Source organism: Narcine bancroftii, chromosome 3 (genome assembly GCF_036971445.1).
Source record: "Narcine bancroftii isolate sNarBan1 chromosome 3, sNarBan1.hap1, whole genome shotgun sequence".
NCBI lineage: Eukaryota > Metazoa > Chordata > Chondrichthyes > Torpediniformes > Narcinidae > Narcine > Narcine bancroftii.
The window spans coordinates 26673723-26691308 of NC_091471.1; the positions used below are offsets into that span (position 1 = coordinate 26673723).

The 17586-nt window shown below is 43.0% G+C and overlaps 2 protein-coding genes across 5 annotated transcripts in view; one reads left to right on the plus strand and one right to left on the minus strand.

Moving 5' to 3' along the window:
* The window catches only part of LOC138757029 (E3 ubiquitin-protein ligase RMND5A), a 133616-nt gene extending 129851 nt beyond the window's left edge, over positions 1–3765 (minus strand). The window contains exon 1 of the mRNA XM_069923646.1: positions 3540–3765. Coding sequence (XP_069779747.1) covers positions 3540–3618 — 79 coding nt within the window. The 5' untranslated portion in view covers positions 3619–3765. The remainder of the gene's footprint in view (positions 1–3539) is intronic.
* A 51-nt stretch (positions 3766–3816) lies between these two features.
* The window catches only part of rnf103 (ring finger protein 103), a 78668-nt gene continuing 64898 nt past the window's right edge, over positions 3817–17586 (plus strand). The window contains exons 1-4 of one of the 4 annotated variants that reach the window (XR_011353284.1): positions 3817–4296; positions 13448–13587; positions 16465–16553; positions 17261–17370. Coding sequence is in view for 3 of the 4 variants with exons in the window: in XM_069923641.1 (XP_069779742.1) it covers positions 3834–4296; positions 13448–13587; positions 17261–17376 (719 nt within the window). In the remaining variant the exon portion in view is untranslated. Of the gene's footprint in view, positions 4297–13447; positions 13588–16464; positions 16554–17260; positions 17377–17586 lie in introns of those variants that run through there. The other 3 variants (XM_069923641.1, XM_069923642.1, XM_069923644.1) reach the window with 3 other exon arrangements.

Consider the following 17586-nt stretch of genomic DNA (forward strand, 5'->3'; position numbering starts at 1 on the left):
ATAGAGGCCTTGCACAGCATCTTCGCCATCTTCGAGTACCCCACAGTGACAGTGACAGTGACAGGGGTCCTCGTTTATGAGCGCAGAGCTGCACCAGTACCTTCTGGAGCGTGGTATTGCTTCAAGCAGGGCTACCAGCTATAACCCACTTGGTAATGGGCAAGTTGAAAGAGAGAATGCCACCATCTGGAAAGCAGTTACGCTTGACCTCTGGTCCAAAGGTCTCCCCACCTCTTGCTGGCAGGACGTGCTCACTAGTGCCCTACACTCCATCCGCTCCCTCCTATGCACAGTGATCAATGCCACCCCCCATGAAAGGATGTTCTCTTTCCCATGGAAATCCGAATCGGGAACAACCATACCAGCATGGCTTACGGTTCCCGGGCCGGTCCTCCTACGACACCACGTCCGGTACTCAAAGAACGACCCCTTGGTTGACCGAGTGACTCTGCTCCATGCGAATCCACATTATGCCTACGTTGAGTACCCGGACGGGCGGGAGGACACAGTCTCGGTAAGGGACCTAGCCCAAGCCGGATCAGGCACAGCAGTGCCTTTAACCCAACCTCCCCCAATTCCTTCTCCCCAGGTCATGTGCTTGAACAGAGGGACCAGCACCACCCCACCAGCTCAGGCCAAACTGTCGACAATGCCGTTGGGGAATTGAGCGAAGCAGTGGCTGTACCCTACGAGCCTGCCGGCGATACGACTCCAGCGACCCCAATCGAGGCACCATGGCGGTCACGCCAGATGGTCAGGCCCCCTGACCGGTACAGTCCCTAACCTTCACCGGGCCCTTTCTTTTTTCTCTTTTCTTTCCTTTTTTTTTTACAGTCCCCATTCACCCTGGGGTCGGTTCTCAAAGAAGGAGTGAATGTGATAGTACAGATTCTATCACCAATGTGTATATGTACAGATGGTAGTGTAGGATGACTTTGATTGGCTGAGAGCATAACCACCACATACTGGCAGGTCTTAAAGGATTGCTCCCAGCCAGACCAGGTCATTCTGGACTGGTCAACCTACTTGAGAAATGCTCCAGTCTTTTAGTTAATAAAAGCCTTGGTTTGGATCGACAAGTCTTTGGTTCTTTTGACGCGCACTACAGAGAGGCTTTGAGTGTATGGATGGCCAGAGACTAACAGGGCTAACATGAGGGGGCATAGATGTAAGGTGCATAGTAGAAAAGAGGGGAGGGGAAAGAATGTAAGAGGCAAAATCTTCACGTGGAGTGTGGTGGATGCATGGAATGTTCTCCTGGTAATGGTGGTGGAAGGAGGGACGATAGGGAGAGAAATGGAGGGTTATGCATTTGGGAAAAGAAAATGGTGGCGCAGCCAGAGCTACCTCAGTGGCAATGCTGCTGCTGTGGACTCACAGAGAGTGAGGAGAGGAGACAGAGTGTTCTTCCACCAGTTTCTACTGTCCAGAACTACGACAAGACTTCAAAGATGCATGAATCAAGAGAGATTGTCTCACCTGACAAGCATGTGGAAAGCAGTGCCTGTCAAGGATCAGCCTGTACAGCCACTCCAGGACGCGCATATCAAACCCCACACACTGACTGAAAAGAACCATTATCATCTTTCGAGATGGATAGCCGGAAGACCACAGTACAGTATAATGAACTAGTCCTATGCATTGTACTTTTGCAATTGGAACCATGAATGTTTGAATGATGGAGCTAGATGTCCTACTCCGGATCTGATTTGATTTTTAAATTGAACTCAGAGCTTGGCAGGCAAAATTATAATTGAGCAAAGGGATAGCTTTAAGAATATAATAGATAAGAGCAGCGGTAGACTATTGGCCTTTCAGATTTGTTCTGCTATTCATTAAGATCATGGCTGATACATCAGTGCCATTTTCCAGCACAATTCATTTATGACTTAATTCCTTTAGTGTCCCAAATTTATACTGAATAAACATAATGATGGGAACTCTACAGACTCTGGGGTCCAACATTTCACTACCTCAGGGGGCAGACATTTTGGCTCAATTTTTTAACTGTTTTCTTCTCCTATATCACTTTCAACAATCAAGGGAGCCAAGATGTATTATTTTATTATTTGGTTGTCCCTTGTGTGGGGATATGCCTCAGTTGTAACTTGAACCTTCCTTAAACATAGCATGGGCCAACCAAAAGTGGCAGTTTACAGTGACACAGAACCTCTGAGGAAAGAGACCAAATTTGCACAAGAGGGATGATTATCCCGCTGCCCGCATATTGACAATTGAACCTTCCTTTAACACAGTTACAGTTTATCCTGTCAACTTTTGATTCTAATTTACCTGGACAATATTTACTCTGATCCCAATGAAATTGGTTTTTCCCCAATTAATTACATTTTTCTCTGGACTGTAAATTTTCTATACCTAAATGTTCTACAATTGAAGCTTGGATCAGAATCAGAAATTGTCATAACATGTTATGAAATTTGTTGTTTTGTGTCAGCATTATGGGTGCAAAATTGTTATAAATTACATTTTAAAAATTAAAAAATTCAAAAGAAGAGAAAGTGAGGACTGTGGCTCATGGTCCATTCAAAAATCTGAAGGCATAGGGCAAGAAGCTGTTTTTGTACTGTTGGGTGTTCATCTCAGGCTACTGTTTGTACCTCCTTCCTGATGGTAGCAGTGAGAAGAGGGCCTGAATGGTTAGGGTCCTTGAGGATAGTGGCTGCTTTATTGAGACATCGCCTCTTGTAGATGTCCTTAAGGCTGATGTGCATGATGGCACTGGCCAAGTTCACAACTCTCTGTAGCGTTTTCCTGACCTGTGTATTGGCCCCTCCATTCCAGACAGTGATGTAACCAGTCAGAATGCTCTCCACGTAGGACTTGTAGAAATTTGCAAGTCTTTAGTGACATACCAAATCTCTTCATACTCCTCATGAAGTATAGCCACTGGCGAGCTTTCTTTGTGATTACATCGATATGGAAGGCCCCACTGTGACAGAGCTTCAGAGATGATGACACCCAGAAATTTGAAGTTCTGAACCCTTTCCAATGCTGACCGCTCAATGAGGACCATGTAGGACTACGTTTTGTAAACTCTTCACCCTCTCTGTTCTTAATCCTTTTGCTGTTCCACTTTGTAACATGTCAGACTCTGGCTTTACCCTCCCCTCAATTTGGTCTATGTGTCGTCTGAGTCCAGCGTGCTCGTTGAATGAAGTGATAGGAGAAGGTATTCGGTTTCACAATCAGTTTATTACATAGTACAAGAATAAAGCTTAAGAGAGCTCTGGTTCAGTCGTTAGTTCATAGGTCGCCTGCTCGGTGAGCTATTTCCCAAGACTGACATCTACTGTCCAGTCTCTTCTGTTTATATAGATCAACATTGTTACACTGAACAAAAGTTGGCTTTCTTTGATAGGCTCCTTGCCTAAGATTTATCTCAAGCAATTTCCTGCTCTGCAATGATCTATGGTGTAGACCTCCAATCTTAATCCCCAAGGCCAGAACATTCTGTTGTTTTAATCAACTGAGGGTGGAGGGGTGGCAGCCTGGTGGTGCCAGTCTTGTGGCATCTATACCTCTTTCCTGATGGCAGCAGCGAGAACAGCGTGGATCCTCGACTCTCCGACGGTAACCTTCCCCGCAGATCTTCTCCATGCTGGGGACGTTTTACCCGTGAGGTCCTGGGCTACGTCCACGACCTTTTCCAGGGCTTTCCGCTCGGGGTGGGTGAGGGTGGGCGTCCCCATTGCCCGTCAGCCCGGGGGCTGCGCTTTGCCAACACCTCCAGCCCTCGTCAACCTCGCTGTGCGTCACGCGGTGACGTCAGAATGATCATTAACATATGTAAATGAGTTACCGCGCACCGTCGGATGAGGTCAGTCGTCGTCTGCGCAGGCGCGTGCGGGCCCCGGATCGATCGCCGGGCTGCTGCTGCGCTGTGGCGTCGGCTGGGCCTGAAGCCGAACGCTGAGGTGATCCCTCGCAACAAGAAGAGCGTTTCAACTCCAGGGACTTTGGCAGCAGGAATATTCCAGAAGGATCGGGATGCCGGAGTGCTCCGTCTGAACCAACTCCCGACCTCTCTTCCCCCCCCCTCGCGGCCCAAGATGTGGCTCAAGCTCTTCTTTTTGCTTCTCTATTTCCTGGTCCTTTTCGTGCTGGCCCGCTTCTTCGAAGCCATCGTCTGGTACGAGACCGGCGTGTTCGCCACCAAGCTGGTGGACCCCGTGGCGCTGAGCTTCAAGAAGCTGCGGACGATCCTGGAGTGCAGAGGTATCTGCTACGCCGGCCTGCCCGAAAAGAAGGACGTCAGGGAGTTGGTCCAGAAGTCAGGTATGAACTAACCTCCACTGATCTGGACAGGCATAAAGTGAAGCTGCTTTGTTCCCACCTCCCCACCCACCCCCCCCCACCTCCCCCCCCACCCCCCCCACCTCCCCCCCCACCCCCCCCACCTCCCCCCCCACCCCCCCCACCTCCCCCCCCACCCCCCCCACCTCCCCCCCCACCCCCCCCACCTCCCCCCCCACCCCCCCCACCTCCCCCCCCACCTCCCCCCCCACCCCCCCCACCTCCCCCCCCACCCCCCCCACCTCCCCCCCCACCCCCCCCACCTCCCCCCCCACCCCCCCCACCTCCCCCCCCACCTCCCCCCCCACCCCCCCCACCTCCCCCCCCACCCCCCCCCCACCTCCCCCACCCACCCTCTCCCCCCTCCCCCAGAAGTTGTTGCTGTTGAAAGAATATCGAACTGAACGTGTTTTGCCCATTTGCCTCTCACTTTCAAATGGGGGTGATCTGGGGGGTGGGGTTTAAAAATAAATTTTTCTCATTAACGTTTTCAAGGTTCCCCCCCCCCCCCCCGTGAGTATGTTCCTATTTTTGAACCCCTAGTAACAGTGAAAACACAAAAGTCTGCAGACAACGTGATGGAAGAGGAAAAACCCACTGTGTCTGCAATGGACCAGTTGAGTTTCTCCAGCGTTGATAGCTGTTTGCTGAATAACCTCGGGAAAGTCACATTTAACATGCGAGTTTGTTCATCTGGACTGTGAAGTGATCTTTTACAAAAATTTTAAAAATACAATCTTAACAGAAAAATGGTATCCCATTACTTCATTGTGTTAAAGCAGGAGCATGTTTTTGAAAAGCTGAAATGTTTATACGTTGCTTATTTAAAGTGCCTTTTTTCAGTTTTTCAAAATGGGTTCATTTTCAGGTTTTTTTTTACCTTAATACATTTGGATTGAGGGGATCATTTGGAACCCCCCTCATCTCTGATTTCTTGACTTAAAGCTTGGCATAGCACTATTGCTGCATTCCTTTTATTGTAATAACAAAATGTTTTACAAATGCGATTTTAATCCCTTCTGTATTTTCTTAAAATTCCAGCATTACTTCTATTCATTGTTTTATTATCTTTGCCTTTCATCCACTCTATCCCTTCCATTCACCCACACAATAATAACTTTAATACCAGCTTTCCCATGGCAGCCAGGTCTCCCACATCCTGGAGGATCTTTGGCTTGGCTTCGCGGACGAAGATTTATGGAGGGGGTAAAAAGTCCACGTCAGCTGCAGGCTCGTTTGTGGCTGACAAGTCCGATGCGGGACAGGCAGACACGATTGCAGCAGTTGCAGGGGAAAATTGGTGGGTTGGGGTTGGGTGTTGGGTTTTTCCTCCTTTGCCTTTTGTCAGTGAGGTGGGCTCTGCGGTCTTCTTCAAAGGAGGTTGCTGCCCGCCAAACTGTGAGGCGCCAAGATGCACGGTTTGAGGCGTTATCAGCCCACTGGCGGTGGTCAATGTGGCAGGCACCAAGAGATTTCTTTAGGCAGTCCTTGTACCTTTTCTTTGGTGCACCTCTGTCACGGTGGCCAGTGGAGAGCTCGCCATATAACACGATCTTGGGAAGGCGATGGTCCTCCATTCTGGAGACGTGACCCATCCAGCGCAGCTGGATCTTCAGCAGCGTGGACTCGATGCTGTCGACCTCTGCCATCTCGAGTACTTCGACGTTAGGGATGAAAGCGCTCCAATGGATGTTGAGGATGGAGCGGAGACAACGCTGGTGGAAGCATTCTAGGAGCCGTAGGTGGTGCCGGTAGAGGACCCATGATTCGGAGCCGAACAGGAGTGTGGGTATGACAACGGCTCTGTATACGCTTATCTTTGTGAGGTTTTTCAGTTGGTTGTTTTTCCAGACTCTTTTGTGTAGTCTTCCAAAGGCGCTATTTGCCTTGGCGAGTCTGTTGTCTATCTCATTGTCGATCCTTGCATCTGATGAAATGGTGCAGCCGAGATAGGTAAACTGGTTGACCGTTTTGAGTTTTGTGTGCCCGATGGAGATGTGGGGGGGCTGGTAGTCATGGTGGGGAGCTGGCTGATGGAGGACCTCAGTTTTCTTCAGGCTGACTTCCAGGCCAAACATTTTGGCAGTTTCCGCAAAGCAGGACGTCAAGCGCTGAAGAGCTGGCTCTGAATGGGCAACTAAAGCGGCATCGTCTGCAAAGAGTAGTTCACGCACAAGTTTCTCTTAAATGCACTACTAAAAGGAGCATGAACATTTACCATTTTGGTTTGTGTCTCCAAAATGAATCCTGGGAGTTGGAAAAAGTATACTTGGGACATGCTAGCCCACTCAGTAAGTAAGGCTGAGTGGAAAAGGAAATGTTGTCTTCCCTCAAGCTTGACAGGAGGATTTTCAGTGTTTGCATTTCAGGTTTGCAGCATTTGCAATTTTTTATTAATTTCCCTTTGTAAAAGATGTGGCGTGGTTTAGAGGCACAGAGTATTTTTTTTACAGCACAAAGGAGCGGAGTGCTTCTCCATTCCCCACTCTTTAAACTTGGAGGGTCTTGCAGCCCCATTACTGTGCAACTTGTATGATTTCAAAGTACTATCATAGAACTGAAACTTGAAAATCCAGGTTAGAATTCTTAACTCTATGTCAAGTGTTCAGAAAGTGAAAGAAACGATTAAGATAATCAGCAATCAAGACACACTCAACTTTTCACGTGCATAACTGTCCAATTCCTAAACACACTAAGGAAACTAATGTGCATGTGTTAAACCTCTTGGCAGCATACGACTATGGATGACTTGTTGATGGCAGAGTAATTCCAAGGGTGACTTGTTTGTTACTGTGTTACTGCACGTTCACAGATGTTGCTTCTATATTTATGTTTAATAGCAATGAAACTCATCAGGGACCTTGTTTGCATTTTCTGCCAGTATTTAATTTTTACATCTACATTTTGTTTCTTACAAGAAATTTCCATTCTACTTGTGTTTTTGAAGAGGTTTTAATTACAGGATGATGTTTCCATATATTAAATATGGTTAAGTACAGGAAAACACTGTTCGTTTAAACTTGTCACACTAGACACTGTAATTTGCAATGTTCACTATGGTTGAAGTTTAGGGCTGAGACCCTGAATCAGGACTTGTGGACCTGATTTGAAACATTGACCACCCCTTTGCCTCCACAGATATTGCTCGATCTGCTGAATTCATCATGCAGTTTAATTTTTGCTATTTCTGCAGTCCCCCTGATCAAGTAATTTCTTTCAAGGCATACAATTAATTTAAAAAAAACTATGCAACTTCAGAGCCAATAACATTAATTTGGATCTGAATTCCAATATGGACTAAATTGAACAAAAATAGCAGTCTTCCATTTCTAAAGGTCATTAGTGAACAGGTGGATTTGTGTGATAATCTGACAGAATCTGTGGTTACAATTTTAATACCAGCTGTTTCCACCTTTTTAAAAATTAACTCCAACAACCTAGTGTACTGTGGAAAATTTACATCAATGTTTAGCATTAGAGATAAGAAAGGATGCATAATGGAAGATCATTCAATTTTATTACATGTATTTAAAATACAGTTGTAGCAGCGTTATAGATAGTCTACAACTCCCTGAAGTCTCTTTGGCTTGGCTTCGCGGACGAAGATTTATGGAGGGGGTAAAAAGTCCACGTCAGCTGCAGGCTCGTTTGTGGCTGACAAGTCCGATGCGGGACAGGCAGACACGGTTGCAGCGGTTGCAGGGGAAAATTGGTTGGTTGGGGTTGGGTGTTGGGTTTTTCCTCCTTTGCCTTTTGTCAGTGAGGTGGGCTCTGGCAAGGGACGTCATGATGTCGTGACGTGCTGCATGTGGTTCAGTGTTTTAAAAGAATACTTGTGAATTGAGTAAAGGACTTCTGATTTACCTGCAACCGTGTGTGTTGTTCATCAGCCACCACTACGTTTTCAGTGGCTACAATTGATGACCTTGACAGGTCCAAAACAAGCTTTTGGGCCATATGGATACTGCAGCTGTTGCTGTTAAGCTGCCATCCTTCAGGACAGAGGAACCAGAGTTGTGGTTTCGACAGGCTGAGGCAGAATTTCATTTCAGGAATTATGTTTTCGAAGTTGTCAGAGCCCTGGTCAGCTCAACAACAGTGGCAGTTATCCTTCATTTCAGAATTCTCTACCAGAATAATGCACATTTCTGGAAAAGACAGTGTAGTGGCTGATGCACTTTCCCACTCAGTTGCACTCAAGATATCAGCTAAGGACTATGGCTCTCGCTGCTGCCCAAGCACAAAACTGTGAGATGAAGTCGTATCGTACCTCAATAACCAACCTATAATGGAAGGATGTGCAAATTGATACCGATGGCGGGCTGCTCTTTTGCGACGCGTCAACAGGACATCCACGACCAGTGGCTCCAGCTTTGTGGAAATGTTTCAGTTTTTATTGTCCATGGTCTTTCTCATCCATCAGATCGACTGTTCATCTGATTTCAGACAGATTTGTTAGGCAAGGTCTGAAGAAAGACATTGTGCAAATGGCCAGATCTTGTGTAACTTGTCAAAATCCATTGGCATACGAAAGCACCTCCTCAACCCTTCCCACCAGTAACTTGCCACTTCGACCACATTCAAGGGACATTGTGGGTCCAATTTTAGCTTCACGAGGCTACCTCTACCTCTTCATGGTGATCGATAGATTTACGAGATGGCCTGAGGCAGTCCCCATGGGAGGTGCTTCTACGGACTCTTGTGCATGAGCATTCCTTAACTCCTGGGTGGCTCGCTTCAGCCTACCAGTGCACATCACTTCTGACAGAGGACCTTAATTTACGTCTTTATTATGGATGCCCTTATCTTGGCTGTAGGCTTCATTATAAAAGTGCCTACCACCCGCAGTCCAGTGGGATGGTTGAACAATTCGATCGTCACTTTAAATCAACCTTTACAGCCCATTTGGACAGTCCCAACTGGACAGATGAATTACCATGGGTGTTGCTTGGCGTTAGGACAACTCCAAAAGAGGATCTTCACACTTTGTCAGAGGAGCTTGTATATAACATGCCTTTAGTGGTGCCAGTAAAGATGAATATCCCAAAGAACTGCTGAGTGGACTAAGGGGTACCGTAGGCAAATTATCCCCCTGTACCACCATCATTATATAGCAAACATGTTTCTTTTGTACCACACAATCCAAAGGACTATGAATATGTATTCGTACATAGAAAAACACATGGACAGCCCTTGCAGGTGCCATCTGAGGACCATATGGGGTTATGAGATGAACGAGGTCAACCTGCATCTTGGACATTGCTGGGCAGCCTCTGTCATTCACAACTGACAGGTTCAAACCTGCCCATGTTGACAAAACTGCCCCTATTCAACAGCCAGCAATCTGACGTGATAGTGGTGGTGGGGGGGGGGGGGTATTGCTGTGTTGCGATGCTATAGATAGACTACCACTCTCAGAAGTCTAGTGAACCGGCATGGGACGTCATGACATGGCGTGCGTGATTCAGTGTTTTAAAAGAATACACTTGTGACTCAAGTAAACTAGTTCTGATTTATCTGCAACTGTGTGTGTCATTATTTTGTGTTCGTCAGCCATCTCTGCATTTTCAGTAACTACTCAGTATTAATAAATGTTTCATTGGTTTGGTAGATTAGTTGTTAAAATAACATTTATTGTGGGGAAAAATATTGAAGTAATGGGAGTTCAATTTGAAAATTTTTGAAATAAAAGTTAGAAGACAAGGTTTCAATTCACAAATCTTTAAAAATAATAAGAAAAATACTTGAGATCATTGTGGGGGGCCAGACTAGGAGTACTGAAATTTTTAATTTAAAAGTTCTAGTTAATTAAGCTTTTTTAAACTGTTACATACAGCAGCAATAGAAATTAGCCTAGTCAATGTTGTATTTAAAATAATATTCTAATATATTAATCACTGTGTGTGTGTCCCAGACCATTACAGTTCAGGCTCAATTCTGGAACATCTGTTTCAAATCCAGTTTCAGAAATCCAGTGTTGACATGAAGACTTAAATTGATGCAAAGAAGTGTTTACAAATGAGGTGGGAGAGACTAAAGTGATAGACTGTTGTAAACTCACAAAATCCTTGTTGAGTTGCTTCCCGAGAAGCGTCCTTTCAGACGAGTGGTAATCAAAACTCGACCTTTTCTAGGGGAAACGAAGTGAGTGGCTTTCACAAGCTTCCAGAATCCTTTCGTGGGTCAACTGAAATAATGACCTTCCCTTTTGGTCACAGTGTGGCACACTTAATTCCCCTTCAAAAGTGACTGTTCCTTTGGCCACGGTGGGGATAACTCATTTTCCTTACAGAGAGAAATCAGACAAATTGTCTGTTACACAAGAAGCCACTTCAGCACAGTATCCCTTCAAAGAGATGCTTCTCCAAGTGCTGCCTTCCTTAAAATGGTCCTTGATCAAACAGTGTACAGTTTCTTTAATACGTTGGTCACATGATCTCTGCACCTGTGTGCAGGTCCTTACTCTCTTCAGAAGTGGCAAATTTGAGTACATGCTGTCCCCAGACTGACAGCCCACAGTGAATTCCAAAACTTGCAGGGTTTGCAGCTTGATTTGCTCTCTTAAAGTGACAGCCCCGCTCAAGTGAAAATGAACTGGGAACACATAATACATACACAAAAGTGCTGAAGAAACTCAGCAGTTCAGTTTTGTTTTTTTTTTTGCAGTAAAGATGTATTCCAAAGTTTTGGGCCTGAGCCCTTCCATCATGGTTTGGGCAAAAAGTAGGCAGGTGCCTGAATAAAACAGTGGAGGGATAGGCAGGGGGAGGAGCACAGGCCCACCAGCAAGAGGTCAAAGGTGGATATGGGTGGAAAGGCAGAAGCAAAAAAGGCTGGAAAGTGATGGCAGGAGGGGATAGCTCTGAATGGGGGGGCGGAGGAGTGGGGAGCTGGAGGAAAGAAGGGAGAGAGATACCTAACAGAAACCGTTAATGCCATTTGGTTGGAGAGTGCCCAGATGTAATATTTGTTGCTGGATTCAGTTTGGCAGAACATGAGGCCATGGAGAAACATGTTGGCAAGGGAGTGTGGCACAAATTGAAATAGATGGCCCCTGGGAGCCACTATTGCAGCAAAAAGAACAAATGTGCTCAATGAAATGATCTCGCAATCTGCTGCCAGTCTTTCGGATGTTAGATGAGGCCAAAACAGAAGCAGTAGGTGACCCCTGAGGTGTTGCTTCACTTGGAAGGACTAGTGGATGATGATTAAGCATGAACTTTGAGATGATAGAATTTCTCTTTCCTTTATAAAATCCAACTGAGCTAGATATAACAAGTTGAGATATTGTCTTAATTGTGGGTACCCTTTCGGATGACACTTAAGATCACCAGAATGCTGAAAAGAAACTAATGAAATGATTATTAAAAATCTAATCATTAGATAGGATAGAAGAAACGAGTAACTCACGATATTTTTAAAAAGACAGTATTGTGACAGATTAAGTTGTATTTTATATGGATGTGTTTTAAAGGAGATAAATTAACCATATAACCATTTACGGAGCGAAAACTGGCCATGTCGGCCTTTGGAGTTCGCACCGGTTCACTAGAACAACACCACCAGCTCAAACCTCCCACTCACCGCCAATAACCCTTCAACCCCCTCAACTCCATGTACACAACCAACCTTCTCTTAAATGACAGAAGGGACCCTGACGCAACTATCTCATTCGGAAGTTCATTCCATTCTGCCACCACTCGCTGAGTGAAAAAGCAACCTCTAATATTTCTCCTAAAGTGTTGCCCCCTTACCCTTAACTCATGGCACTTTACAATTTATCTAACACATCAACATTTATTAATATTATGTCTCAATTCCAGTAATGGACTCTTGTTGACAAGAACTGTTGGAAGGATCTCCCTTCAGCTTGCTTCCATGACATGTTGATTCTCTTTTATTACGCAGCAATCAAAAGGTTATTATTTCCTTTTATTCAAGCTTTCAACAGGAGATTTCAATTTTGAACAATGAGCTGGGATAGATTTTCTGGACACACATTTTATGAACTACACATGTGAGCCAGATTCAGCCATCCCCAAGCTACATCCAAAAGAACATCTGATACGGGCAGATCTTGTGTAAAATGCCAGCTCTGCTCAAGCCAGGCAGACCTTTGCAAAAACTTCACAGGTAGCTGTTAATTGGAAATGCTGCGGAGTAATGGATTATTGTTTTGGAAAGCAACAGATGAATGAACTCGGAAGATTGGGTCTGGAGCCGCAGTCAGCAACTGGGGCTGTAATATGAAAAGCTGGCAAGCTTGCAGAAAAACCCCATTTTGAAGACTGGTTGTGAGTTCTCGGTTCAGCCTGGTCAAAGCCCTTTTGGTCCATACAAGAGGAGATGGCTGGCTGTATAATGTTTCACTTAAAACAAGGAAACCTGTGTGACCTGAAAAAAAAGAGATTATCACCTGGAAAACCCTGATGGGGAAAGTTTCTTCAGCAAGACACTGAAGTGGCTGATCTGAAGGGATCAGTTGTGGTTGTCCAACGAGCAATAAATCTCTCTCTGAAAACTGACAAGAACCTTCCTGAGCAATAACTTTTCATGCACAAAGCCTGATTAAATTCTGTGCACAGTATAAGAATTGCCTGCAACCAGTGAACTTGGAGGAGTGAGAAATTAAAAGGGGGTTGTTAATAGTAATAAGTTAGTCTGATCCTGTTTTCATGTTTCAAGATAATTAAAAGCAACTTTTGTTTAACCATTTGTCTTGGTGAATTTCTATTGCTGCTGGGTTTTGGGGTCTTCTGGGCTCGTAACCGTATAAAGACGTGGGCATACAGGAAAATTGGAAGGTTGCACAGAATAAAGAGATAGTTAACCATTCTGTGTATCATGCTTATGCGAGGATCGCTCTGTGAATAGAAGCTAGCTTTTCATTGAGGAGGAAAACTCAAAGCTTTTCAAAACTTCCAAGATAACATTTCCAAAAAATGAAGTACTTGTTCATTTTAAATGTAGAACTTTTTAAAGAAGTATCATCAGGCTTTATTTTAAAATATTTTGCATAAAAAATCAAACCATGTCAGTTTTTTGGCTCCTTGTATTGGCATTGTGAAGTGAAAAAATCGTGGCTGATCTTGTTTTACTATTTCTGTACTACTTTTGGTGTATTTTCACTCAGGTGATTTGATGGAAGGCGAGCTTTATTCTGCACTGCGTGAAGAGGAAGCATCAGAATCTACCACCAGCACTAACTTCAGTGGCGAGATGCATTTCTATGAGCAGGTGGAAGATACTAAAGATGGGATATGGCTGGTCCAAGTAATTACTTCTACATTTCTCAACACACTGTATTGAGACTTTACTGATTTTTTTTTTTTTCCAATTAGTATTCTTAAAATCTATGGTTAAAATATGAGCAAGGGAGATTATTGCTACTTAGGAGTCTAGAGTAGCCATTCTCAATGGAAGCCCTACTGAGGGCTAGAGCACATTTAAGTAAAAGCCTTGTTTTCGTTTCACCTTGCATAACATAAATATATAGTCGGTAGGAGAAAAGTATGGAAGAAAACTTGACTGCTTCACCAGGAAGGGGGTCCTCAAACTTTGAGCAGAGTTCTAGGAGTGACATAGCCAAAGAAAAAGGTTGAGAGTGGCTAATCTTGATGACCTGAGGGTTCTGTTTCAATGAATGACAATGCCATTTTTGCTTCCAACAAATCACAGAATGTTGGACAGTATTTAAGATCGCAGATGGATTTGAGCATCTAAATGGTCCACCCGGCAAATGAAAACAGAATTTGAGATATTTTTAATCTATAATTAATAAATTTGACATTGGAGCATTCAGAATGGTAACTGCAGCCTAAACCCCATTGGTGGCTTATCCCATTGGAATACTACTTGGAATTAAACCGTGTATAGCTCCTTTTGTGCCAATAAAGCGGCAGAAGAATTTAATGTGAAAGTTTGGAGGAGATCAAATCCCCTGTCTTTTTGAAAGGAAGGTACAGCAATTATGAATTTCTTGAAACACCCGGATTATCCATGAGGACCATTAGGTAATATGATATGGGGGAAGGAAAATGATGAATATATTGAAGGTCAGAAAGGGGCAGAAACTAGAATGAAATCTTGTAGTGTGAACCTAAATAAATGTGAGATGGGAGGAAAGTTGTTGATGGGAGCTGTAATTCACTGGACCCATCTCTGATTTGTTTTAGAGAGTGGAAATCTTGAATATGGGTAGTTATGAAATTTGATGTTAATAAGCAGGTTGAAAAGGTATGTTTTTGATATAAATCCAATATTTTTTTGAATGATACAGCATGGTAGAAGGCCCTTCTGGCTCACGGAACCCATGCTGCTCAGTTAACCTAATGACTCCATATATTTTGGAGAGTGGGAAGAAATGGGAGCATCCGGAGTAAACCCAGGGGGAGAGCATACAAACTCCGTTCAGATGGTGCTGGATTGGAACCTGGTTTGTTGGCTCTATAACTGTGACACCCAAATCTATAATTATGTGTAGATGTGCTTAAAATTAAGTATTAAGTATGGATCATCTCTATATAAATGCACAGTCGACAATTTAAATTTGGTTTTTAAAATTCTTTTTGCACATCTAAGGGTGGTTAGAGTTCCAGTTAGAAAATCGCTGAATCTTTATTTTCATATTTTAATAATCAGTGCCTTGCTAATTTTACTATTTTTTTTCTTTGAAGAAAGCTATTTTGGTTTTTGGTAAGTTGGTGATAAAGATTTTTTCATTCTGTACTTTCTCATCAAAAATAAATTTTAAACCAATTGGGTGTTATTATTCAAATGTTATAGCTCAATACAGCAATATTCAATAATTTTAGTTTTATAAAAATATCCTCTACAGTGGTGATAATTTCATCGAGAGTTTTTGTAGGAACTAATGTTTAGGAATTTTAATGAAATACATGTCACATTTATGATTTTATTGGAAACATCTTCACATTCAATTTCAGTTTCCAATTTTGTTCGATCTAAAATACTTGTATATGCAGGTTGTACCGCTCTTATCTGGTGCTCTGTGGTCTAGCAACTCCTGTGGTCCAGCACATTTGAATTAGTCGCCATTAATACAAATTCCTTACAGTTTGTATTAATGTGGGACTTGAACCCCCAATCCCGATTACTGCTGCTACTGTGCTGCCCCACAGTATTATTTCCCATTTTAAGCTTTGTTCTAACTTTGATATGTTTACATAGGGGGATTCCCTTAGGGGTCAATTTCTGTTTTACAGCATTTTCAGTGGTCCAACAATGGCCAGGTCCCAACGTCACCAGATTAGAGGTACAATCTGTACAAAGAAAAATGAAACTTTGAAGAGTGCTTTTCACATCTTTTCAGAATTTCCCATAACACTCTTCAACCAATATTTAATATATCGTCATGGTAGAAGTAAATATAAGAAACATTTATTAATGTTAACTGAGGAGAAATTACTGTGTCTGCACTTCAGGAAACATTCTCCATCAGTAAGAGATATTTTCATCATGTACTATTTTCACTAGATCTAGCAAATAACTTGTTCTTCCCCATTTTGTCCTGTGCCTTTTTGACGCGAAAAAAAAAGTTTAAGAAGTTGCAGATGGCACAAAAATTAGCCACACAATTGACATTCAGAAGTAAAGTTTTAGGTGGCAGGGAAATATTATCTAATCCTTCATCTTGAGAATGGAATATCCCAGAGTGTGAGTTTGAAGAGTTGGACAAAAATGTATTAACATCCATTGCTCCTGTTTTTGCACACACAAGCTTTAAATTGGCTTGAATAAAAACCAATTAACTAATAAATCACAAACTCCAATTTTCAAATTGAATGGACAAGCCCCCATAAAATGTTACAAGCCCAGAGGACCCCAAAACCCAGCAGCAATAGATATTCACCAAGACAAATGGTTACTTAAACAAAAGTTGCATTTAATTATCTTTAACCATGAAAATAGAATCACACTTTAACTTACCTCTATTGATTACTTAACCCCCTTCTAATTCTAAGCGCACGCATATGTATTGAGTGTGTAAGGTCAGAAAAGTTCTTTGGTTCACAGTCCAATCTCACTTCTCATTCCTCCAAGTTCACTGGTTGCAGGCAATTCTTATACTGTGGACAAAATTTACTATTTATAAAGTTACCACTCAGGAAGGTTCTTGTCGATTTTCAGAGTTTGTTCCAGGACATCCACAACTGATGTACTTCCATCAACCACTCCAGTGTCTTACTGACGAAACTTGCCCTTTCAGGGTTCTCCAGGTGATAACCTTTTTCTTTCAGGTCACCACAGAATTCCTTTTTGCTTCTCTTATTCCAGCCAGTCCTCTCTTGCATGAACTCTCTCTCTCTCTCTCTCTCTCTCTCTCTCTCTCTCTCTCTCTAGCTCTTTCATCTGTTGCCTTTTGTAAACAACAATCCATTAGTGGTCTCTTGAGTACTTTTCAAAGTTCTTGCAAAAGCTGTGTAGCCAATGTATCTAGCATGGGGCAGAGCACCAGTATTTCAAATAAGATCTGTTTTAAAGTTTTTGTATGTGACCTACTCTAACAAACCTCTCTCAATTTATCTCAAAAACATATCTATATATTCTGTCACAAGACAAAAAAATGGAATAAACCATAAATGGGATGAGAGTGGTGAACTTGAAGAGAATGCAGAATTATAGACAATAAGTTTAGATTAGGTTGGGTAGCCTTTCAACTTAGAGAGACATTTTTGGTATTCTGTTTATTTAATTTGAGTGATTATTTATTTTCTGAATTTGTATTTGGTGTACAAAATCAAAGTATTGATCTGGTTTGAAAACACAAACAAAAAGGTAGAAATTCTTAACAGATCAGGCAGCATTTGGGGAGAGAAGCAATGTTAACATTTCAGGTTGATTACTTTTCATCAGAACTAGGAAAAGTTATTCTCAATAATATCTTGTTTGATATTTTCAAATGACCACCAATGTTATTTCACAGGTTGTGGCAAAAGATAAGGATCCTTTATTGGGCAAAGATCAGTGGCACAAGATGGTGAAGAAAGTGTCCCAGTTTGGTATACGTACAGGAGCTTTCATTTGTTCCAACGATCCCAAGTAAGCCTTTATTTTAAAACCCTTTAAATTGTGCTTGGTTATGTGGCAGATATCTGCAATATGTTGTTCACTCTGGCTACTTTATACTTGAAGGATTTTTCAACAGCAGGTGTTCTAATTGCATACTGTATATGTTGTCATATTTGCTCAAGGACTAAGACATTATTAATAGGGAGGGAAAGACTCCTGGGCAGTGAATATCTGAAGAAT